We start from the raw sequence: 25,196 nt of genomic DNA, 5'->3' as shown, positions 1-25,196 counted from the left end.
TTGTCATTATTTATATTTTCCTAGAGGCAAGCCTTGAGACAAGGCATAAAATGCAACAAGTTCAATTGGAAAGTGATCCCCAAAAAGCACCAGTAGAGAAATAGGAAACTGAATAAAGATATTTTATAAGCAAATTACCATGGTGTGTAAGTGAAAATTTGCCCCATGGGAACTCTAGAAGCCAATGATGCTTGATCCACTTGAGGGGCAAAGGAGCTTAAATGTTTATGTGCCCACTCCCACTAGTAATTGGTTAAGAACTGCTCTTGAGGGGAGTCAATTCCCTGGCACTTCTGGGCTGTCACACAGTTCTGATTACCAAGTAAGTCAAAGTTGCATCTGCTGAAAGTGTGATGTTAATCCTGGAAAGGCGGGGTTGATGATGGGAGCACCATTCAGATCCACTTGTGCCTCCAATAAGTTTATTCTGTCCTGTTACTGCTTCTTCAATATGGTGTCTGATAATAATTTATAATAAAAAGGATTACAGTAGCAGAATTTGTGGAACTGGATGCAGTCTCTGCTGCATCTGTTGGACTCAATGATTCAACTAACATTTATCAACTGCTTCCTTTACTTCCTTCTTTTCTGGTAATCCTCATCCACAGATATTACTTCTAGTGTTCTAGTTTGCTTTCTCAGTGGCATAACACAGACCTCATTCTTGAGGAGTTAGAGCCTCTGGCAACCGTGCCTCTGTCAAACAGTAGTTACTGTAATTGCCCACTTAGTACTATCATGAGCCATGAAAGCGCTAACATGCACTGGAGTGCATCTTTGGAGCTCCATAATCCTTCCTCCTCTAAAATGCAGCATCAATCCTATCTCCTCATGCTAATTAGTGTCAATTTCTCCACTTAGTATAGGAAACTCCTTTCTTTTATTTTGGTTATGTGGGCATAAAGAATCCAAAGTGACCAGGAGGCAGTCGTACTTTAGCAGAACTCTTAATATTGCCTTTTAATTCCTGCCTCTTATTTAGTAGAACTCTTAATATTGTCTCTTAATTCTTGACCCAACACCCAGGAATCAGGGCCTCTAATACAGAAGAGCCCTTCTACCCTTGATTCTGAAACCATATATTCTAGCTATGACATAGCTCCATATAATGGTCACAGATTTAAAGTATATATTGCCTTTTGAAGGTTAGACTCTCAACTCTACAAGTTGTCATCATCAAGCCGAAGCCTTAGCTACATCTTTACGAAGCTATTCTGACAGTCTAACAGAACAACAGCTTCCCAATCCTTCCACATATGGCAAGATTAGTGGATTCTATTATCAAATGTCCATTGTCTCACTTATTTTACCTTGAAAGGGTTCTCTTGGACTGGGGTGATGTTTTGTAGGATGATTCTAATCTAGACACTGTGAGCCTTTAGTAGAACAACTAGAGAAAATAACCAATAAGGCCCTTGAAGATTTGATCAACACTATCAATCATCTTAGATAATAATTGCAAAGTGTTTATTTTTCTGAAGTTTGAACATTCACTCAGATAGACCATCTTATGAGGATGGCATTAATACCAAATCCAGAAAAAGACATTCCTAACAAAGAAAACTACAGACTATACACACAAAAATCTATTAAAAATTCAGAATTTTCCAACTGAATAAGAAAATATATAAAAAGAATAATATGCTCTGACAAAGTAAGATTTATTCCTGTAATTCAAAGTTGGTTTAACATTTGTAAATATATCATCATCTTAAAGGATAGAAGAGAAAAACCACAGTCAGACATCCGAGGATGTCTGAGGATTCCACATCTGTGGATTAAACCAATCATAGATTGAAAATATTTCAAAAAAGAATGTGGTCAGTACTGAGAATATACAGATATTTTTTCTTGTCATTATTTCCTAAACAATACAGTATGATTGTGAGGCCAGGGAAGAAGGATCACTTGAGACTGGGAGCTCAAGACCAGCCTGGGCAACATAGCAAGACCCCATCTCTACAAAAACTAAAACATTAGCCATTCAGGGTGGCACACATCTGTAGTCTCAGCTTATTGGTAGGCTGAGGTGGAAGGATTGCTTGAGCCCAAGAGTTTAAGGCTGCAGTGAGCTATGATTGTGTCACTGCATTCCAACATAAATGACACAGCAAGACCCTGTCTTAAACAAAACAAAACAAAAAAAAGTATAACAACTGTTTATATTATATTAGGTATTATAAGTAATCTAGAGATGATAAAAAGTATATGTGAGAATGTGCATAGTTTATATGCAAATACTACACCATTTTATATCAGGCACTTGAACATCTGCAGATTTTGGTATCCTTGAGAGATCCTGGAACCAATTCCCCAGGATACTAAGGGATTAATGTATACGATTATCTAAATAGATGTATTTGATAAAATTCAATAAATTCTTAGCAAATTAAGAAGACAGTGGACGTTTCTCAAACTGATAGAAGTCACCTAGAAAAAAACCCACAGGCAACATCATATGTTATGGTCAAAGTCTGAATAAATACTCTCTGAGATCAGGATCAAGGCAAGAACATATATTCACCTCACTTCTATTCCACGTTCTACTAGATGTTCTAGCCACTATAATATCATAAGAAAATCAAAGGCATACAGATTGAGAAGAAAGAAAGAAAAATTATCTTTTTTACATTTGAATATTAATTTCCTAGAGGTTTTATAACCAAGTACCAATAACTGGGTGGCTTAAAACAAAAGAAGGTATTTTTCAGGCTAAAAGTCCAAAATCAAGGTATTGACAGAACAATGATCCCCCAACATTTCCAGGGAAAGGTCTGGTCTTGTTCTTCCCAGCTTCTGGTGGTGGCTGTCAAACTTTGACATTCCTTGGCTTGCAGCTGTATAATTCCAATCCTTGCCTCCAGCTTTACATGATGTTCTCTCCGTGTGTCTGTGTCTTCATATGGTCACCTTCTTACAAAGGCATCAGTCATATTGAATCAAGATCCACCCTAATGACCTCTCTTAACTTGATTAAATCTGCAAAGATTCTATTTCCAAATGTGTCAGTTCCTTCTCACACCGCTATGAAGAAATACCTGAGACTGGGTAATTTATAAAGGAAGAAGGTTTAATTGACTCACAGTTCTGCATGAGCATGACGGGGTAGGCCTCATGAAACTTACAATCATGGCAGAAGGGGAAGCAAACATGTCCTTCTTCACAAGGCAGCAGGAGAGAGAAGTGCAGAGTGAAGCAGGGAGATGCCCCTTATGAAATCATGAGATCTTGTGAGAACTCACACACTATCACGAGAACAGCATGAAGGAACTGACCCAATGATCTAATCACCTCCCACGAAGTCCCTCCCCCAATTTGGGATTACAATTTGGATTACAATTCAAGTTGAGATTTGGGTGGGGACACAGAGCCAGACCATCTCACCAAATAAGGTCATATTCACAGGTATGAATGTGTATTAGAACTCGAAGTATCTTTTTGGGTGGCACATTCAATTCATAACAAGACGACATGATTGTGTACATAGAAAATCATAAGGAATCTAAAAAAGATCTATTGGCATTAGCGAGTAAATTTAGCTGGGTAAAAAAGGTCAATATATAATGACATTATTTCAATTTACTAGCTAAACACAATTGAAAAAAAGAAGTTAAAAGATACAATTCAATTTATTACAGCAATCAAAACCAAGAAATATTTCAGGGCAAATTTAACAAATATGTATGAAATCTGCAGACTGAAAAGTATCAAACATTGCTGAGAGTAACTAAAGACCAAAATAAATGAAGGACATACTGCTCTCATGGATTGGATGATTTTACATTATTATGATGTAAATTCTCCCCAAATTTATCTGTAGATTTAAAGTAACCCTAATCAAAACTTCAGCATACTTTTTGGATAGAATTTGACAAACTAATTCAAATTATCTAGGATTATCAAAGCTTTAAAGAAGAAAAAGAACAAACCTTGAGGACTATTTGATTTCAAGACTCACTTTAAAGGTATAATAGTTAAAAATAGAGTGGTATTGGGGAAAGAATAGACATGCAAATGGTCCCCCACTTATGAGAGTTCAACTTAAAAATTTTCAACTTTATGATGGCACAAAACCATCCTGATTTTGGCATAATATGTAGTATTAAAATATTACACGAGATATTCAATACTTTATTATAAAGTAAGCTTTGTGTTAGATTATTTTGCCCAAGTGTAGGTTAGTGTAAGTGTTCTGAGCATGTTTAAGGTAGATTAGGCTAAGCTATAATGTTTGGTAGGTTAGGTGCATTAAGTGCATTTTCAACTTACTGTATTTTCAACTTATCATAGGTTTTTTGGGATATAACCCCATCATCAGTCCAGGGAGGGCTTACAGAGGAGAATAGGTTTAGATCCAGGAAACAAATAATTCAGAAATAGACCTACATACATAGGTTCATTTGATTGTCAGTGAAGATGCCAAGGCAATTCAATGGGAAAAGTAAAATCTTTTCCAACATGGTTTCGGAACAAATAGGTATTCATATAGAAAAAAATAATTTTTAAAACTTTGACCGTATTTAAATGTCAACTTGAAATGGATCATTAACTTAAATATGAAAGCTAATCTATAAAACGTTCAGAAGAAAACATAGAAGAAAATCTTAACATAAAAGCAAAAACTCTGAAATAAAAACATGATAAATAGAACTTCGTCAAAATGAAAAACATTTTCATTTTGAAAGATACCATTAAGCAACTAAACAGGCTAACCACAGAATGGGAGAAAATATTCTCAATTAAAATTTCTGTCAAAAACTTATATCTAGAATACTTAGAAAACTCTCACAATTTAATAAGACAATGAAGCCCTAAGAGTCAGGGCTGAACCCAAACTGAAAACTACTGAAAAAATAAATAAATAAAATAAAACTTGTTGTGTTAGTTTTCCGTGGCTGGCATAACAAAATAACCCAAAATGTGTGGCTTAAACAACAAAGATTCATTTTCTCAGAGTCTGAAAGGTGAAGCCCGAGGTCAAAGCGTCAGCAGACTTGGTTTCTTCTGCAGTTTCCATCCTTGGCTTGCAGATGGCTTCCTTCTCACCCTCTTCCCATGGTCATTCCTCTGTCTGTGTATGTTTCTAGCCTTATCTTCCAGTGTGTCTGTATTAGTGTCTTATAAAGGACACCAGACAGACTGCATTAGGGCACACCCTAAAGACCTTATGTTAACTTAATTACCTTTGGAAGACTTTATCTCCAAATATAGTTATATTCTGAGGTACTGGATTGGGGTTAGGACTTCAATTTATGAATTCTGGGGGACACAATTCAGCCCATAATACTTGTACAGACACTTCAGGAAAGAGTTATATATAGTTAATAAGAGCAGGAAAAACAAAATACGGCAGAGTGAAACTCTTTAGAGAGTCATGGGGCCACGAGCTGAGTGCTTCATGTCACTCCAGCCCCATGTCCCTTGGGAAGATCAGAGACTAGGGTCAGAAGCAGCCTTAACAAGGCTCTCTTTGAGTTGCAAGGAGGTGAATTCCCAGAAAACAGAGCTGCTTGAGGTCAGACGGGGCAGGAGATGCTGTAGACCCCACCCCTGGGGAGGAATTCAGGGGAAGTCTCCTAAGTGAGAGCTTGGAACGGATTCAGTGAAATGAGCTCAACAGCTAAGGTTAGGTACCCCACATGGGGTCCTCATAACTGCTGTCCTCCATCCTCTTTAGAAAGAGACAAGAACAAAGAAAAATGAAAAGATGATCACCACCATCAGGCACTAAAGAGATGCAGATTAAAACCAAAATAAAACATCACTACACATTCGTATGAATGACTAAAATTAAAAATATTGAGAATACCAATTGTAGAGCAACTATAGTTCTCATATACTGCTGATATAATTATAAAATGGTAAATCACTTTGAAAAACTGGCAATTTCTTAAAGTTAAATATATATCTACCAATGAACCTACTAATTCCATTCAAAGCTATTTCCCCATTGGAAATGAACATATATGTCCTCATGAAGATTTTTACATAGCAACTTTTTTTATAATAGCAAAAAAACTGAAAACTACTAAAATATTCATTAACAGGTAAATGAATAAACATGACATAATTACATAATATAAAGATAAAATCAAATGCCTGCTAGTAATGAAAAATAGTAAAGTGCTACACACAGCAACAATGATGAAACTTAGAATTATTATGCAGAGTGAAAAAAAGCCATAATCAAAAGAATACATATGGTGTGATTCTACTTACACAAAATTCTAGAAAATGCAAACTAATCTATATTGATAAAAAGCAAATCAGTGGTTGCCTGGGCATCAGATAAAAGGAGGTAACGACTACAAAATGACAAAAAGAAATGTTGGGTTGATAGAAATGTTCTGTGTCATCATTGTGTACATCTGACAAAACTCATAAAATTATACACTTAAAATGCATGCATTTAGCTATATATAAATTATAATTCAGGTCTGGCATGGTGGTTCATGCCTGTAATCCCAACACTTTGGAAGGCCAAGGTGGGCGGATCACCTGAGGTTGGGAGTTCAAGACCAGCCTGGCCAACATAAAGAAACCACATCTCTACCAAAAATACAAAAATGAGCCAGGCGTGGTGGCGCAGACCTGTAATTCCAGCTACTTGGGAGGCTGAGTTAGGAGATTCACTTGAATCCAGGAGGCAGAGGATGTGGTGAGCTGAGATCACACCATTACATTCCACCCTGGGTGACAAGAGGGAAACTCTTTCTCCAAACAACAACAACAACAAAATTTTTAAAATCTCATTGAATTATACATATATATATACGTATGTATATATATATACGTATATATATGTATGTGTGTATATATATGTGTATATATATATATACACATATATACGTATATATATATATACGTATATATATGTGTATATATATATACGTATATATATATATACGTATATATACACTTTTTTTTTTTTTTTTGAGACAGAGTTTCGCTCTTGTTGCCCAGGCTGGAGTGTAATGGCGTGATCTCGGCTCACTGCAACCTCCGCCTCCTGGGTTCAGGCGATTCTTCTTCCTCAGCCTTGCGAGTAGCTGGGATTACCACCACACCCGGCTACGCCACCACACCCGGCTAATTTTTGTATTTTTAGTAGAGATGGGGTTTCACCATGTTGGCCAGACTGGTCTCGAACTCCTGACCTCAGGTGATCCACCAGCTTTGGCCTCCCAAACTGCTGGGATTACAGGCGTGAGCCACCGTGCCCAGCCAAGGGTTTTTTTTTTTTTTTTTTAATGTGTTGTTTTTTGTTTTTTTTGTTTTGTTTTGTTTGTTGAGATGGAGTCTCACTCTGTTGCCCAGGCTAGAGTGCAGTGGCGCGATCTCGGCTCACTGCAAGCTCCGCCTCCCGGGTTCAGCCATTCTCCTGCCTCAGCCTCCCGAGTAGCTGGGATTACAGGCGCCCGCCACCACGCCCGGATAATTTTTTTTTGTATTTTTAGTAGAGGCGGGGTTTCACCGTGTTAGCCAGGATGGTCTCGATCTCCTGACCTCGTGATCCACCCGCCTCGGCCTCCCAAAGTGCTAAGATTATAGGCGTGAGCCACCCCGCCCGGCCTTTTTAAAAATTATTTTTAGGCCGGGCGCGGTGGCTCACGCCTGTAATCCCAGCACTTTGGGAGGCCGAGGCGGGCGGATCACGAGGTCAGGAGATCGAGACCATCCTGGCTAACACGGTGAAACCCCGTCTCTACTAAAAATACAAAAAATTAGCCGGGCGTGGTAGCGGGCGCCTGTAGTCCCAGCTACTCGGGAGGCTGAGGCAGGAGAATGGCGTGAACCCAGGAGGCGGAGCTTGCAGTGAGCCGAGATCGCGCCACTGCACTCCAGCCTGGGCGACAGAGCGAGACTCCGTCTCAAAAAAAAAAAAAAAAAAAAAAAAAAAATTATTTTTAGAACATCTGCAAGTCACTCTTCATTCTCATTTCATTTTAACTCCAATTATTACGTTACCACTAAAACATCTTTTGTCAAGGTCACCGATAACTTCTATGTTTCCAAATCTACTGTATAATTTTTCTATTTTCACTATTCTCTATTAGATACACTCCACATCTCTGGCTACTGAAAATGCGCTTTTTTTCTCACCTTTCACTGTCCTGTTTTTATTATTACAACACATTCCTGTATTCATTTTACCCCGTAGAGTTGGCTTTTCCTAGTCCCTTTTACTTAATCATTCTTCTTGACCCAAGGTCTGCATGTTAGATATTCTCGAGGCTGTTCCTGGGCCCTTTTCTTTTCTCCATCTACTCTATCACCATTGTCTCCCAGAACCTAACACAATGCCTGATATTCATAGTTGGTACTTGTTGAAGAAAAGGAGTAAATAAAATAGTAGAAATGCAAGCTCAGAATACATCAGTATCAATATGCTATTATGATTCATGATGTGAAAAGAAATATCCAAGAAGTTAATAATGACACTTTAATTCAAATAGATGCTATGAAGTAAATTTTTTTATCTGTCTCCTCATTCTAAAAATAATTTTGGTTAGTATACTCAAACCAAATATATCTCTTATTTATTCACATTCCTGTTTATGATTCCTTTTATGTTACAGATTACAATACGCATCAAATAAGTGGCAAAGTTAATGATATGAGACAGATGTGGCTATCTCCAGAGCCTACATACAAAATAATAATTAGAATATTTTTAGAGAAAAACAGAGGATGTGATTTACTATCCATAAAAACTCAGTTTATTTGTCTGTATTGTTGAAATTAGCTGTTTTCTTTGAGAAGGAAAACAGAAAACATATGACTTCAAAAAATATTTTTAATATGATGTCTAATTCTCAACAATTCTAAAGAAGCTGGACAATAATATTTTAAGTTTATGCATACATGATGGTTGCACTTCTTTTAAAATATGCCTAATAGTCACCATAGTAACAGATGTAGAGTCTCCTCTATGTGCCTCCTGGTGTTATCAGTGTGAATAACAGCACAGTGTTAGAAAGGCAAAAAACAAATTCATGGCAGCACATCATGAGATCAGTTTTAATAACTGTAGTGTGTTTAATTTACATTTAAATCTAGAAACTATTAATATTTATTATTATTATCATATAATGATACAGAAAATATTTTCTTTTGTATCTAGAAAATATTAATATTAATGCAAATATAATTTGCATATGTATAGAAGAATAGACAGATCCATCAATCAATATCCTTTTACACTACTCTGTGGAGTTCAAACAATATAGTCTTGTTCCTGCAGGGCCACCAGCACAGGCCAAAACGGAAATTGGCCACTGACATAACTCATATTTTTATGAAAGGATAATGACTAAAGACAACATAAAAATCCTAAATTGTTAAACACTTAAAGAATAATTGGGATAACAGATTTTTCTTAAAAAGGGCATATTTTGACTAGAAAATCTATCCTTCTTCCTTGAGAGCTTCCTTCCATTCTTCTTTCTTAGATTCCACATTCTTTTCCCTGCTCCTATATAAGCTTTTGTTCATTTCCTTGTTTTAAATAATTTTTAATATTTTTAGAGTTATCTATACTCTTCGTCTGGCCAGAAATGTCTTCAAGGCCCAAGTAATATTGCCTTTAGCAATTATCTTTCTGCAAAAAAAATGAGAGAATATTTTGGTAGAAAACAAATAATTACATATTGAATTAGAAGATGTTGGAAATGGAAGGCATCTTGAAATCAACCAGGGTGAATTACATGTTTGCAGTGATAGAAACCAAGGACCAGAAAAGTTGTTGTTCTTGTTGTTGTTGTTCTTCTTTGTCTTCTTCTTCTTTTTGTTAAAGTCACATATCTAATTGGGATAGAACTCAGAATTTCTGCTTGTGAGTACTCTCCAGGGTACGGGGGTGTCCATTGTTTTGAACCAACAATTGATATGTTTTGAAACGTTTTTTGAACTTTCAAAATTAAATTACTAATGAAAACTCACTCTCACTTAGAAAATATGTGCTAGGTTTTCCCTATGAAGCTTTTTGCCTGATCAATTCATGAGGGACATTTAAATGGAGTAGCGTTAAAAACTTCATATCATGTCAGCTGCAAATGTGTCATTTCTGCATATAAAATGTATCAGATGAAACTTACTAAGGGATAAGAAAAATATCATCATAACCAGTATTTTATATCATGCTAAATAGAATAAATATTTATGAGCTTGAAAAGTCATTAAGTAGTTATATTTTATCTGAGCTCATTAATGTAGTTTTTACTACTCTGCAATGAATTTATTTATTCAGTATAATAAAATATCAATATATCAAAATAATAAATTATTGCCAGATAGGGGGAAAAAGTGGCATGTTTGGTTCATCCCATAGCAGTTTTTCTATTTTTTTGACATTAACTCAGATCTGAAGTCTAATTTCATAGTAAAAGTAATTTCTAAAAGCACATGAAATGTAAAATAAATTGTCATTTAACTAATTTACTTTAGGTATGAATAGTCATAAAACCGCAACACTTCATATCCCATGTGAGCTTCGTGGCTCTTAAAATTTCTTCTGTGCAGGCAGCCATAGGCATCAATTATTTAGAGACCACATTCATACACAAATATACATTTTAAACTGTAACAGGAAGACTTCAAAGATAATAAAAAAGAATTATATTTGAGGTCATATTTTCAAAACATGAAGAAGATACTTTCATAGAAGTTATTTTCCAAAATGATGACATCTTGGATATGACAGATTGGTTACTAAATAGACAGAGACTTGTGAACCATCTGCTATGTAAGATTTCTCTATCAAAAAGAATTAACTCTATTTAAACCAGTCAGACAATATGAGCATGGGCTGTTTGCCAGTCCTGAGAAATAATCTTGTAATATTGGAAAGAATGTTAACACAGTATTTATGAAAAGACAAACACAGCATTGCTTCCATTTTGGAAAGTACCTACTGGATCCTCTTTCCAATTCACCGAAAAAATGGAGTTACATGCATAATTTTCACTTATGTGTGAGCTTAGAGGTTCAGTACAGCTTGACTGCTGTTTTCCATAATTTAGAGCTTCCTTTTACAAGATCCCCAACTTTGACTGACAGCCAAGCAAGAAAATGAACTCCACATGGCTCCAGTCACCCTAATTATGTCAGATGTTGCTGCTCTTCCTTCTATTTTTCTTCCATGAAGATTTAGCGTGGGTATATCTGCATTTTGGTGACTTCATATTTTTGTTAATTTCACTCAAAAAATAATTAAAGTGCATGTTAAACATGGAGCACCACATATACAATGTCCGACACTGGAGTGAGGAGGAGGAGGAGAGATGGTTGGCAGATTAAAACAAAAGGAGGAAAGGAAAATTTCTGCTGTCAAAGATTTTATAATCAATTGCAGGGAGGTGTATCAGCAAAACTATAAAATATAACGATAATATTGGGCAGTGAGGTTGAGGATTGGCATACAAAGTTTTTAGAAGGCTAAGAGAGACTCATCCTGGTATTGTGATGGCAAAAAATAGGATGGACTATGGAAAAAGGCTTCTTTATTTAGTAAAAATAATTATTTAGTATTATATTGATTTTAAGATACCATTGCTTATAAAATTCCCCATTTAATTAAAATAGCCTTTTGGGAAGAAAAAAAATAGTTGTTAAGTTTCTTCTTACATTGAATGTAAGCTATCTGAATTTCAGAAATGTTAAAACAGAAAAAAGTTTATCTCCTAATTAAAAAGAATACAGTTACACAATCCATTACATGATCTGCATGTTTAAAACACACAGGTCATTGTGTCAAAGACTTCACACGCTTTGTCCCATTTAATTCTTATTATATCTGAAGTAGATTCTGTTATTATCAGTTTGTAGTGATGGTGGGTCTCATGCTGGGGAATATGATTGCCGGTATTTGTTTCCTCAGTTTAGGTAAGGGGCTAAGATGTTAGCTTCTATGTTTGACTCCAGTGCTTGGATCTTGGCTGGGAGTCTACACTGCCTCCAAATACTAGTTGAACACCCTCTGTTAGATGAGGCAGAGTGATGTAATGGTCAAGTGCATGAACTATACAAGCTAAAAACCCAGCTCTGCCACTTATCACTTGCGTGGTCATAAATGAAAGGCTTAGCCCTCAGTAACTCACTTTCCTCCGCTATAAAACTATTATGATTTTATAATATCTATTTCATATGTTTGTTGTGAGAATAAAGCAGTGAATATACATGAAGTCCTTAGGACAGTACCTGGCACATGGGGAGACTTAGCAATTATTATTTGATAAGTGCAATATGTTAAGTGCTGGGAAAAAAGAAGATGAATAAAAAGCAAAATAGGGTCAGGTGCAGTGGATCACGCCTGTAATCCCCGCTCTTAGGGAGGCCAACGCAGGCAGATCACTTGAAGCCAGAAGTTTGAGACCAGCCTGTCCAACATGGTCAAACCTCACCTCTACTAAAAATACAAAACCTAGCCGGGTGTGGTGGCACAGGCCTGTAATCCCAGTTACTCCAGTGGCTGAGGCATGAGAAACACTTGAACCCGGAGGCGGAGGTTGCAGTCAGCAAGGCCAGATCATACCACTGCACTCCAGCTTAGGCAGCAGAGTGAGACTCTAAAAAAAAAAAAAAAAGAAGCAAAATAGAATAGACTCATATAATATATTGGGTTATGCATCATTGTGGAAGCAGCATAAGAAAAGATGCAAAAACTAAGTAGGAACATGTAAGTTGCCGTATGTCAGGAAACTACAAGACACTCAGAGAGTGTGAGATTTGGGCGCTTAAGGAAGAGCAGATCATTGCTAGGAGTATAGATTTTATTCTGCAGGCAAAGGAAGACTGAAAACTTTGGAGTAGGGCATCCTGATCAGGTTTTTGTTTTAACTAGATCAAGCTGATAATCTGATGACAGTTTGGAGAAGCATAAAAGTAGCCTAGGTAGAAAGCAGTTGGGAGGCCTTTGTGCAAGGAATAGATAGATCATGGGAGAAGATAGGGTGTATACTTAACATGGGAAAAAGCAAATGCAGATTGATGGGATGTGCAAAAATAAGCAGGAGAAATGGTGAGGGCAACAATAATGCATTTTTACTTCCATTGTAACTTCTTGGGCTCAACAGCTTGCTTTAATGTTTCTGACAAATAGCTATTTTGATAAAGTTCAAGATACTCTCAAGGTTAGTAGTAACAGAACTGCCTCCCCCTTACAATCTCACCTTCACCAAGAAAATAGCCAGTCATCGCACTAACTTTGATTTTTCCTGTTATTGTCCTTCAGAAATGTATTTGAATACACCTTTTGTGTTTCCTTCATCATAAGTTGTCAGAACCAGCAACATTTTAATGGTGATTTTATGGCAAGGTTTTATTGCTAACAAAGGGCACCATATAATCATTTTTCCTTCACAAGGTTTCAGAAGATTAATTTTTCATTTCTAGACCCACTAAAAAGAGTATTCAATCAAGATACAGTATTGCAACGTTTTCATTGACCGAATGACTGTTTCCTGTATGCTTGAGGCATCCTTCTTTGGATATCAGACAAAATCACTATGATTTATTTTTTGTGGTTGGCCATAGAATTTTAAGTTACATATTTATGACTGGAATTGTGTGTAGTCATAAAATAAACACCAAATGCTTAATATAAATGTATACTTAATAAGTTTGAAATGTGTTTTTTAAGACACGGTATATTTATCACTTGCTAGATGACATGAGGCAATGCAAACATGATACTTTAAAGTGCCAGTTCTAAAACCAGTTATCTGAACTCCAAGTCAGGCTTCTATACTTATGAACTGTGTGACCTTGGGTAAGCCCAAAAACCTCTCTGTGGCTCAGTTTTTCATGTTAAAAATGGGAAATTCTATTAATATCTACTCAGAGTTTTTGTAGTTAATTTATCAATTGTTTAATATGCAGTACAGGATTCCCTTTCTAGAGTAGTTCATTGTGAACATTTCAGCAAAAGGAGTTAAAAATGTGATAGATCTATAAGATATTAAATGAAAGTAGGCAGGCTACTGTATTCCCAGAGCAGGCAATAGTTAATTTGTATACCAGACTAAATAGATTCTGAAAAATGAGAAATTTCTTCCCATTAGCAAGTTAGGCATGCTGGATGTGGGTGTATACAGTGATAATAATCTTCTGATGGAAATCCAGATAGACAGAAAGAGAGAATATTATGAAGTGCATTGACTTCCTAAAGTACTGTTTTTACTGATGCATAGTACATAATGATTTACCTCAATAAAAATAAATAATGGAGCTATGGCAATTAGCTGTGTCCACATTTTTCTATTTAGTTTTACGTGTGTTTTAAAAGCCATTTATGAAGGAAATAAATGTAAAGAATTTTTTCCACTTGCTGTCCAGTGGGACAAAAATGGCACCATAGGGTCTTTTCATATGGTATACCCCTTCAAATACAAATGGAATGTGTCTATGGAATTAGAATTTCAATTGAAGACTTTTGCTTGCCTGAGGGCTTAACAAGTCACTAGTCCGTTCATGCAGCAGTCTTTGTGCTTTGAATAACTCCAACTAATCTAAAATACCTTTGTAAAATTATCAATAGGGATGCAAATTTGCCTCACCATGCCACTTAAAAAACTCTTGGACTAAGTATTTTAAATTAGAAACATGTGGAAGGATGTCTATAGGAATTACATATATAAGAAAGGTCTAGATTCTGACATCTAAAGCTAATCACAAATTGATTCTTCAAAGGGAGTAACTGGGAAAACAGCATATTTCTTCCTAGCCATGATGCTTCAATTCAGTAGCAATCATGAGTAGAAAAAGAGGAATGATAATTCACTCCCTTTCTCCTCAAAGACAAGGAGATAGATTCTTTGAAATAACTGCCCACAGATGGTCTAGGCTTAGACATTGGCCGGATGACTAACGTTGGCCAGGATAAACAGGATACTCCCGCTAGCCCACGCCTTGGGTGGGCTTCAACCCCAAGGCTAGCTGCCCGAGGCCTTAGTCACTATCACTGCCTCGGGTAACCCATATTCATTTTGACTCAAACATTTTATTTAGGCTGTCCAGTCAGATAGCTGTGTAATGTTGTATTAGTATTCTTGAACACCTCAGGTTAAACATAGGGGAAGACATTCAGTCGTTGTGAAGAAAACTTAGAAGAGAAATGTAAGAAAGCTTCAGGTAAGATGTTTTTGTCCAAAGTCCAGGGCTAAAAGGTGTCAAATTGAAAAGGAGTAAAAGGAGAAGACCTGGAGTTAAATATTAACTCTACTTGTCATTAATATTGTCACTCTGGGAAAATTAATGCCATCTTTAAGGTTCAGTTTCTCTGCCGTAAAGTGGGAAACCTATGACCTTCCTTAAAGGAGAAGCTGGAAGATTAAATGAGAAAACATTAATATATTTTAATGAATCTACAGTTCCTGGGACACAGTAGGTGCTTTTAAAGATAAATTTAAGCAAAAGTAATTCTCCCCTCATTTTAATTTTCCTTGGTTTGCCTTGGTATAACTATAAATCTTTTTGAGTAGCCTGCAAGAGGAAAACATGACTTTTTGTCCTCCTAATTTCTTGTAGGACAATTCAAAGAAGATTTAGATGATGAGAAAGAAGAGAAGGTGGTACAGAGGATGAGGGAAACACAAAGGGAAATTGTGCTGATGAAAACAAAATTTGGGAAAAGAAAATGATCCCTTAAGAGTGTTGCAAGTCTGCTTTAAAAGAAAACAAGCAGGTTTATTACTGCAAAGATGACAAGGAAAGCAAATAGTAATAATCATAATAGAAAGGGGGGTCTCTTGATCTATCTTGAACTTCAAAAGCAGTTGAGGATACTTTTAATATTAGATTAGTTAAGCCATATTTTCCTTTCTTCTAGCCAGCCAGCAATACTTTTTGATGTTCACTGTTAAGTAGTGGGCTGAGACTATCCACCTCTTTTACAAAGGCTAGTAGCCAAGGAAAGGACTGCATTTGAAACAATGATCACAAAGTGAAAGGCTCCTTCTCCCATGACCTTTGAAATAAGAAGGTCACTATCTGAGAAAGGAGGGTCTGTAGCTGTGTCTTGACCTCTTTACTATGATTTGTCACAATGGGGACAACAGCCTTCATATCCTACAAATGATTTCAAAAGAGAGAAAAATGACACCTTATTGACTCTAAGATATGGACAAAGATAGTGTTGCTGTCCAATAGTGTTGCTGTCCATGTTCTTAGGGGATACCCCTTGCTCTCCAGATTGTTTCACATTCCATCAGTGTGACTCAATAGAACAGTATGAGTTTGACCATCTGTTCTTGGCTAACAACAATATTATTTCCTTAGTGTTTACAACTCAGTTATGTACAATAGCTATTTCTTTTTACCTTGACACTTCGCTTAGGACTGCACTTTGCCTCTTTCGAGGCTGTTAGCATGATAGCAACCAAATATTGAAAAGTAAAATATGAATACCTGCACCTATTGAAGGCCTGGGGATTTATTTGGTTTCCTTGAATTCCATGATATTCCTGTATACTTGCCCTAGCCAGTGATTTCCAAGCTCTGTCCCCTCTTCTTTTTGATTACCATTAGAACTTGTTTTTTCAAACTATGGCAATAACAGATACAATAGTACTACTCTAGTTGAGCAAGTTTAGAAAGAAGCACCTGTTCATTATCTCTTTTGCCAGCCACGAAGACATCTCTGATATGAGGCTAGGAAACTTGTGCTAGTAATTTTTTATCACAGAAGCACACTGAAGACGAAAAAGTCTTGCCATCATTATCTATAATAGCTCAGAGAATTTCTAAAGCAGTAGGGGGATCAAGACAGAAGCCAGTGGCGATTCCTCATGTAAGGAAAAGGAAACTGAGGGGCAGAGAAGATTTCTAGATCAAGGTTGTACTGTTTATTAGTGGTAAAGCCAGACTAAGCCCCTGACCTCCCATCTCCCAGTGAAATGATCTTTTGTTGTGGTGGTTCAAAGGTTACTAGGGCTTCTCTTTCTTTACGGCTGTTTCTGGCTAGTTACTCCCTCTGAGTTCTGAGTCAGACGAACACTTCTAAGATTTTGGAAAAATCTATGCATACTAAGCCATGATTTCAATAAGGAAATAGCAGCTTTACTTCAAAGGAAAAGGCCACAGAGAGCCAACTAAAGTCCATTTCTGCAGGCCACACTTCTCTTAACTCCCCATCCTCCAAATCCATTCCCCAGGAAAGTCAGAATGACAAAGTGTGTCTTCTAGAGCAGAGCCTTAGCAAAACCCTCTACCCTCAGCCTCAGCAGGTAAACCCTTCTCAGATTAGCAGTTGATACACTGGGGAGGTAAAAGTTACCTGATGCTAGAAGAATAAGATGTAATGAAAAGTGTCTCATTTCTTGGTTGGAAAAACAGAGTATTGATATATATCTTCGTAACCTAGAGATAGCAAGGTCGTATTTCTCAAGATGAGGTAGTGGGAAAAGTGGAAAGAGAAGAGGATGACTCTAAGACAGACTACTGACTTCATTTATTTATTTATTTATTTTTTTCCTAACACAGTCTTTATTCCTGCTGTGGTCTGTGGACATTTACTTTGCCTACTAATGATATCTCCAGTTCTGCCTTATATATATTTGTTACTTGTCAGCCATTCTCAAAACACAATGGGTATTTAAGTAGAAGAAAGCTTTCTGAACTTCAGGAAATCATGCTCAATTATCTGCCACTAAAATACTGAAAAGTCTTAAAATAACTTTGCACATATGCCTCTGTGTGTGTGTGCATGCACGTGTGTGTGTGTTAGGATCAAAATAGAAAAATAAAGAGCAAGAAAACGTAGATTTTTTTTTTTGGTGGCAAAAATATGTCCCCATGGTTCCCGCCCCTTTGAGTGTTAAGTGGCTAGCTAAAGGAGTAGGTTGCTTTAAAATCTTATTTCACTTAAAAACATTTAGTAGTGACACCCCCTCCCCCAAATTATCATTGTTAACCACCAAGTGTATTCTTTAGTAAGAATTTGTGGTAATACTCTTCATGCATGCAGCAACAATGGGCACTCCTTCTTAAGGTTTAAGAAAACATGAAAACCACAAAGAATGTTTGAAATTATTTTCTCTTGGTTGGCGGAACAGATGCCTTTCATCAAGGAAAATGCCTTTGGCCAAAACAAAGCCATATTCATTTAAAATATATTGTTTAGTAATTGCACAGACTCTGGATTATATAAAATTTACTTTCAATGCAAAGATTTCATTTTTCTAGAAAAGGTTAACAAGCAAAATAGAGCAGGAAGACAGGCAGAGGATAATGTGTTAAAAGAATCAACTACGTCAAGGGTAAGAGCAGTTCAAGAAATGACAATGCAAGTACATTGAAAGGAAATTGGCCAATGTGGATGTGATTTTGTCTAGGGGTCATTCAGGAACACCTGGCTGACTTTATTTATAAGGCGATTGTCAAATCAATCTGTAGAATATGGATGAGGTGAAACGCAGAGGTAGAGTATTATTCTAGATCATCTGTAACTTTTCAAATACAACTATCGCACTGAAATTCCAGGGAGAATGTAAGTGACTCCAATAAAGAAACCTGTCAGTCAGTCAAGAGTGTTTATTTATTATCCCCCTGTGCCAAGCAATATTCTAGCCAATATGAAATGATACAAAATAAAGAGTAGTCATCACCCTTCCAATCTCCTGAGAGCAAATGGATTACATTTGCAGACACACACACACACACACACACACACACACCCCACCTCTATGTGGGTGGTCAGGAAACTCAACTATATGGACATATAACAACTTCATTTAGAAAAGTGCTGATTAGAAAACTAAACTTACAAAATTAGAAAAACTGGAGAATAACGAATTTTATGAAAAATAGATTACAATGGATTCATAAGGCATGCCCTTTATTTAAGTCCCATTATGTTATTAAAATTGGGAATAACCCTTCACCCTCACAAATTTACAAAATATTTTTGGAACACATTATGCAAATATGGAGTCACACTGGTGTTGTGGAGCTGCTAACTCGAATAAAATACCATACTTGATAAAAAACCTTCTGTCCACTAAACTGTAAATCCCTTAAAGTCAAAGATCAGGCCTTAATTGCCTTTAATGTATATTTAGTACTCTGTAGATAGAAGTGGTAAAGGGATAAGAATGAATGAATGAGACAGGCGGGTGAAATTTTCAAGAATGAGACAGATGGGTGAAGTTTTCAAAGGTTTCTAAAAGGGAAAAACAAGAAGACTAGGATATTCCAAGCAGAAAGGTCTGGTTGGTTGGCCCCAGTTGGTGTTCGCATATAAGAAGAGGGCTTGGCATTTTCCTCACCACTGAAGAAGGATCAGCCCCTGGTTTGGTCCAGTAAGAATATGTTCTTGCCCAAATGCCACTTCTTAGTTTCAGGGACATTGCTATTTTGGTTTTCTGTTCCAGCCCAAGTGTTGTTGATGGTCGAATTGTTTGCATTGACTTTTTTTCCACAAGAAGTTGGGTGATATTGCTGATTTGCCTGCCATGGCACTTCCTTGTTTTCATTTTGATTATTACTCAAAAATAGCTTCATTTTAAAATTCAACTTTTCTGACTCTCTGCTTGTGCCTTTAACACATTGACAACGATTTTCTGCTTCTCCCCAAAGAAAGCACGTTGGATCCTGTCACAGACATATTTAGCAGACATGGAACCACCATAAGCCCTGCTTGGCATGTGTGTTTCATTTCAGACTACCTCATGAGAACTTTAGGTCTTAAAGCATCGGCCTCTCTCTCCAAGTCAGCCTGAACACAAGCCACATAGAGATTTCAGTTCTTTCTTGACCTTTTTGGTGTAAATGTAAACAATTCTATCACCAGGGGTTCAGGGCAGCCTAGTTTTGTTAGAGGCTGTATTGTAGGAAAGTCCAAGGTTGCAGGATCATTCTGAGTCCCTTAGACACCATTCTCAGAAGAGCTTGCTATTAGCTTAATGCTGCCCAACTACTACGTATGCTTCACGAGGGCAGGGACTTTTGTCTGTTTTCACTGCTGCGGCTCCAACCTCTAAACAGTGCCCGACATAGTAGGCATTCAGTAAATATAGTACTTGTTAAATGAATGTTATTTTGGCTGCCTTTACTTTTGCTTTATCTGTCCTGCTTTAGGGAGCTGGAAATTGGAGGAAAGCCTTTGAATTCATTTCCCTTCTTCCTTCTGTTCTGAAACTCTGGCCAAGGGTCCCAGCAAAGACCTTAGGGAGTGGGGAGCCCTCCTGGAAACTAATGACAAGTCAGGCGACAGGGGGCGGGAGAAGGAGAGCTGCAGGAAGTTCTTTCCCACTTCTTGCTTCTGCAGCACCCTTCACCACCCATCGTGCTCTGTATTTGGGGTTAAAGGTGTTCCGTGGAAGGGAAAGCAGGGGCCGCCTTGGCCGCGTTCCTCTCCTGGGCCACCGGGGTCTTGCCCACAGCGAGTCCCGCAGCACCCCCTGTCTGCGCAGCACCTGTTGACAGCCAGTGGGCGGCCAAGCCCGCTCGCGCGGACGCGTCCCAGGGCTGCCCCTCCCAGAGGCGCTGACCCCCGCCCGCCCCATCGGCCGCCTGCGGGAGAGCCGCTGAGCCGCCCCCGCTCGCCAGGCGCGCGCTCCGCCCGGGCTCGGCCCACGGCCCCCACCTCCTGTCTGCCGCCCGGCGGGGGGAAGGTAGAGAAGGGGAGGGGACAAGCCGGATCCTCCCGGCCGCCCCGGCCTTCCCTCTTCACCCCGTGCGGAGACGCCGCGCGTAGCCCCGAGGTTAGCGCGGAGCCCGAGGCGTGGGGGGAGGGGACGGGGAACAACCGGAGCCCCGCGGTGACCCCGGGCGGCCGAATTGCCCCAGGCTTTGAGGAGCGGGGGACGAGCCCGAAAAAGGTGAACTTTGGTCGCGGAAAACTCAAGCCAGGTGCCGGAATCCGTGCTGCGGCGCTCCGAACCCGGGGCCAACTGCGCTCCGGGCTGAGGAGCGGGAGCCCCGCGGCCTCTCTCCGCCTGCGCCCGGGCCGCCGTCGGCCCGGAGCCCCCCGGCCCCGCTCCGGCGCCCCGGCCCGTGGGACCCGCCGCGGCGCCCTCGCCTTGTTTCTTCCCCCTCCCCCTTCGGGGGTGGGGGGTGGGGCGGGGGAGAGGGGCGCCCGGAGAGCCGCATCTATTGGCAGCTTTGTTATTGATCAGAAACTGCTCGCCGCCGACTTGGCTTCCAGTCTGGCTGCGGGCAACCCTTGAGTTTTCGCCTCTGTCCTGTCCCCCGAACTGACAGGTGCTCCCAGCAACTTGCTGGGGACTTCTCGCCGCTCCCCCGCGTCCCCACCCCCTCATTCCTCCCTCGCCTTCACCCCCACCCCCACCACTTCGCCACAGCTCAGGATTTGTTTAAACCTTGGGAAACTGGTTCAGGTCCAGGTTTTGCTTTGATCCTTTTCAAAAACTGGAGACACAGAAGAGGGCTCTAGGAAAAAGTTTTGGATGGGATTATGTGGAAACTACCCTGCGATTCTCTGCTGCCAGAGCAGGCTCGGCGCTTCCACCCCAGTGCAGCCTTCCCCTGGCGGTGGTGAAAGAGACTCGGGAGTCGCTGCTTCCAAAGTGCCCGCCGTGAGTGAGCTCTCACCCCAGTCAGCCAAATGAGCCTCTTCGGGCTTCTCCTGCTGACATCTGCCCTGGCCGGCCAGAGACAGGGGACTCAGGCGGAATCCAACCTGAGTAGTAAATTCCAGTTTTCCAGCAACAAGGAACAGAACGGTGAGTCTTTCCCCCATTCTCCCCCTGCTTGTTTCTCGCTGTGTGTGTTAACGTTGGCATTGTGCGTTGGTATGTGATGTATACCAGACTGTGAAGGTATCGTTGGTCTCTCTTTACATGCAAATGTGCGCTGCGTTCATTGGCATGGACTGTTAAAGGTTAAGTGTAGTTTGCAACTTCGGGAGCTGCCACAAAGCTCCAAGAGGGCAACGTGAGTGCCACTGCAGAGTGAGGACATTCTGGGAGCGATTGTGAACGTCATTTCAAATGCACATTGCAGGTTCGCTCATTGCCAAAGTTAGAAGTTCAAGAACTGCCTCTAAAAACGAATCCAAAATGAATGAGCCTTGGCATGTTTGACTTTACTCAGATTTGGGGAGGGCGAGGGGGGTCGGTCAGGGAATGTATCAGCCGCATTAATTGAAGCATTCTAGGTCGAAGTCATCAATTAATCAATGAGTAGATAGGAAATATAGAGGTCAAGAGGCTGTGTGGTCGTTTTTAGAGGAATTAAAAAGTGTATTTCTCTTGCTCCCTAGTTTTTTGTTTTTTAAACTTGCCTTTGTACTCTGAAGTCCTTACCTTTCTGGTGGTGTGTTTTTGTATGTGTTGGTGAATGACTGCTATTTTGTGTGTGCTGGAAACGACTTAATCCTGCATAGGAAATGAGAATTACTTTCAGCTTTCAAGTGTACCTGAAATGTTTAGAAAACTCTCAGATGCAAGTTCCCTTGGGCTGGGATTGCACAGAGCTGGAGAAAGGCTCCTTTCATAAAGCCAGGGCAGCTTCAGGGTGTGTAATTTGCTTAGCCTCTGAACCCATATGATTTACATCATTCAATTTCTAAACTCTTTTTCTCTTCATCTAACATTATGAAGTCATTTTTGAGAATACTTTGTAAATAGAAATTTTATACTGCACATGAAACCACAATGTTCATGTAGGCTGTCTAAAATTGGAATATTTAACGCCCTGTTTACAAGTGGTGGCTCTTACTGTAATTTGAAAAGGAATATACATGTTTTTACTGCTTTGTATATCATCTATTCAGAATGCAAGGATTCTGTCACTTGATTAACCATGCAAAATGAACACAAGTGGCATACCTACAAAATTAAGATAGGATGTGCTATAGTTTTAAGTCAGAGTGATTTTTTCTCCTTTTCATATTGGGGTGTTTCAAGACTTCAACTTTGAATTTAAACTCTATGAAGTGTTCATGTTTAAGAAAGCACAGAAAGTTTTAGGGTATAAAAGTAGATAAAATAAGGATTCTGCTGACTTTTGCAAACGTTATTTGTATTTGCTGTTGCGCAGCAAGACATAGTATCACATTTATCAGCTAATATTAGTGTGGTGCTTCTTACAACTTGCTAATGTGATGCCACATGGCACCTGCAGACTCCTTGAGCTGCTGATCAAAGGGCAGCCTAGGGATGTATCTCTAATCACAGTAGCTGCAGAGGTCTGGGGGAAAGTGATCAAAGGAGCCACAGCACCAGCTGTACCCGTGCAGGAAACACATCAGACCAACCTTTGTTCTTTCTCATGTAAAATAAATGTCCAGTTCAAAATATTGCTTCTTACTAGCCAAGCTCCTCCATAATGACAACAATGCACAATATTCCTGGCTTCCTGGCTTCTGTTTTTTATTGTTCCTGTCCCATATCATTTCTCCTATTGCCTTGTCTTATCAAGCCTCTCTTGGCATCTGCCCGAATCTCTTTGCTGACCTGTGCTTCTCTTTGTCCTTTCCTTTTAGTTCTCTCTTGTGATCCCCATGCTATCATCACTTTGTAAGGGTCCCAGAGCTGTCATGCAGCATGTGGTCATAGGCCACTTTACCCAAGTAGATTCACACCTCCAGGAGAGATGAGTTCATTAAGCCAGGCCACACACATTCTGTTGCCATCTGAGGCTGGGCCATTTCCATTCCTAAGATGCATGATGCTAAAAATTGCTGCTTGTTTCCTAATCTGTGGGTAGAGGATTAGGCTATGTTTGGGGGTTGGTCTATGTTAAGAATGGCAGCAGGAAGTAACTAGAAGTAGAGGAACTACTTGTAGTTTTTAGCCCAAGGAGAAGTGGCACTGGCCAGCACTAGGGGGCAATATAGAGCTATTTTCTTGCACATGCTCAGGTTGATTTTTATACGTCAATGTTTCAAGATTTGAGGGTAACAGGTGGGTGCTGAAGAAGATTCCCCTGGAATGTAACCAGATTTGTTAGAGCTACTACTATTACCGTTACTACTACTACTTCTACTTCTTCTTCTTTTTGTCTTTCAAATTTTCCATTATGTGGGTAATCTTTTGCCCACATACTGAATTATGATTGAATTTTGATTGCCCTGTTGCTGTCTCAATTTTGACAGTTGTACAGTCCTGTAAATACGAACCCTCCTTGAGGATACCACGTAGAAGATCCCATTGGCCCAGTTTGTGCATTGCATCGTTTTGTGAAAGGTCTTCTCTAACTCTGAAATGTCCAAATTGATATATTATGACTATAGCAGCTCATTCTTGTCTCCAAGGACCCCTCCTCATGATACTCTCTTTTCTTGAGTATTCTAAAGTCCCTAATGGTGATTACTCAATCAGGTACCTCGGGCTGCTCAGTTTTAATATTAACTTGGTATTTCAAGAGGAGGTAGAATTGGAAATTGATTGCTGTAGCCAATGCTGCATACATGGATTTAGACTGGATCATGTGGACATGGTTCAGAATTAGCTTTGAAGGGTTAGTGTCATTTACAATATTGTTAGGTATCTGGTTTTTGACCTACCATTGGATTGCAATTCTTGCCACTTTTACTGTACAAAGTTTTATCCTCTAATATTATAAGTTGACTTCATATACTATACTTAATTTTTAACCTTACTTCTGACCCTGTCTCACATATGAAAACAAGAGTCTTCAGATTTAACTTGAGGAAATAGATTAAAAGATAACATTGACTTGCTTGGAGGGTGTCTGGCCTGTATACTTGTTGTATGACCATGGTGAAAAATACTCATATTTTGTGCACACTGGTTTTTAGATGAGAACGCCTATTGTGGAATGATTAAGTTCTGGGACAGTGCTTCTGAGTTGTAGCAGAAAGAATCATACACTCAGGAACAAAACAAAACCTACTTTGTCTGTTGCATACAGCACAAAGAGATGTCAATGACAAAGTTGTTGGTGGAGGAATGCCTCTTCTACCTGTGTTGTTGGTGAGTGATTTTTAGTTTACTCATAGATTAAGAGCATGCGTATCATTTTTTTCTCATTTTCTTTAGCCATTCTGAATTTTGATTTGGAATACGCCGCTATTCGCTACGGTTGGTCTTATTAACATCAGTTATTGTATGTGTTCTTTTTCTCAAGGGCTTTTGTGGCATGTGGGGCAATTTACTTTGGTCTGCTGGTAGTGCCCTTTTGCCTGTATCTTGTGTTTATGGATTTTCCATCTCTTTTTATCAGTGCCAGCTTTCTCTTCCTACTGTCAATGCTCCTGTATCTAACAAAATTTA

The 25,196-nt window shown here is 39.0% G+C and overlaps 1 protein-coding gene across 2 annotated transcripts in view; it reads left to right on the top strand.

Moving 5' to 3' along the window:
- The first annotated feature begins 21,101 nt into the window (after nt 1–21,101).
- The window catches only part of PDGFC (platelet derived growth factor C), a 211,165-nt gene continuing 207,070 nt past the window's right edge, over nt 21,102–25,196 (top strand). Inside the window, exon 1 of one of the 2 annotated variants that reach the window (XM_034959316.3) lies at nt 21,102–21,680. In XM_034959316.3, the coding sequence (XP_034815207.1) occupies nt 21,563–21,680 (118 nt within the window). In that variant the 5' untranslated portion in view covers nt 21,102–21,562. The remainder of the gene's footprint in view (nt 21,681–25,196) is intronic. The other variant, XM_003822558.6, reaches the window with a different exon arrangement.

The sequence above is a fragment of the Pan paniscus genome, chromosome 3, assembly GCF_029289425.2.
Source record: "Pan paniscus chromosome 3, NHGRI_mPanPan1-v2.0_pri, whole genome shotgun sequence".
NCBI classification, from domain to species: Eukaryota; Metazoa; Chordata; class Mammalia; order Primates; family Hominidae; genus Pan; species Pan paniscus.
Note: the sequence above shows the minus strand (reverse complement) of the source record. Positions and strands in the feature narration are given on the sequence as shown.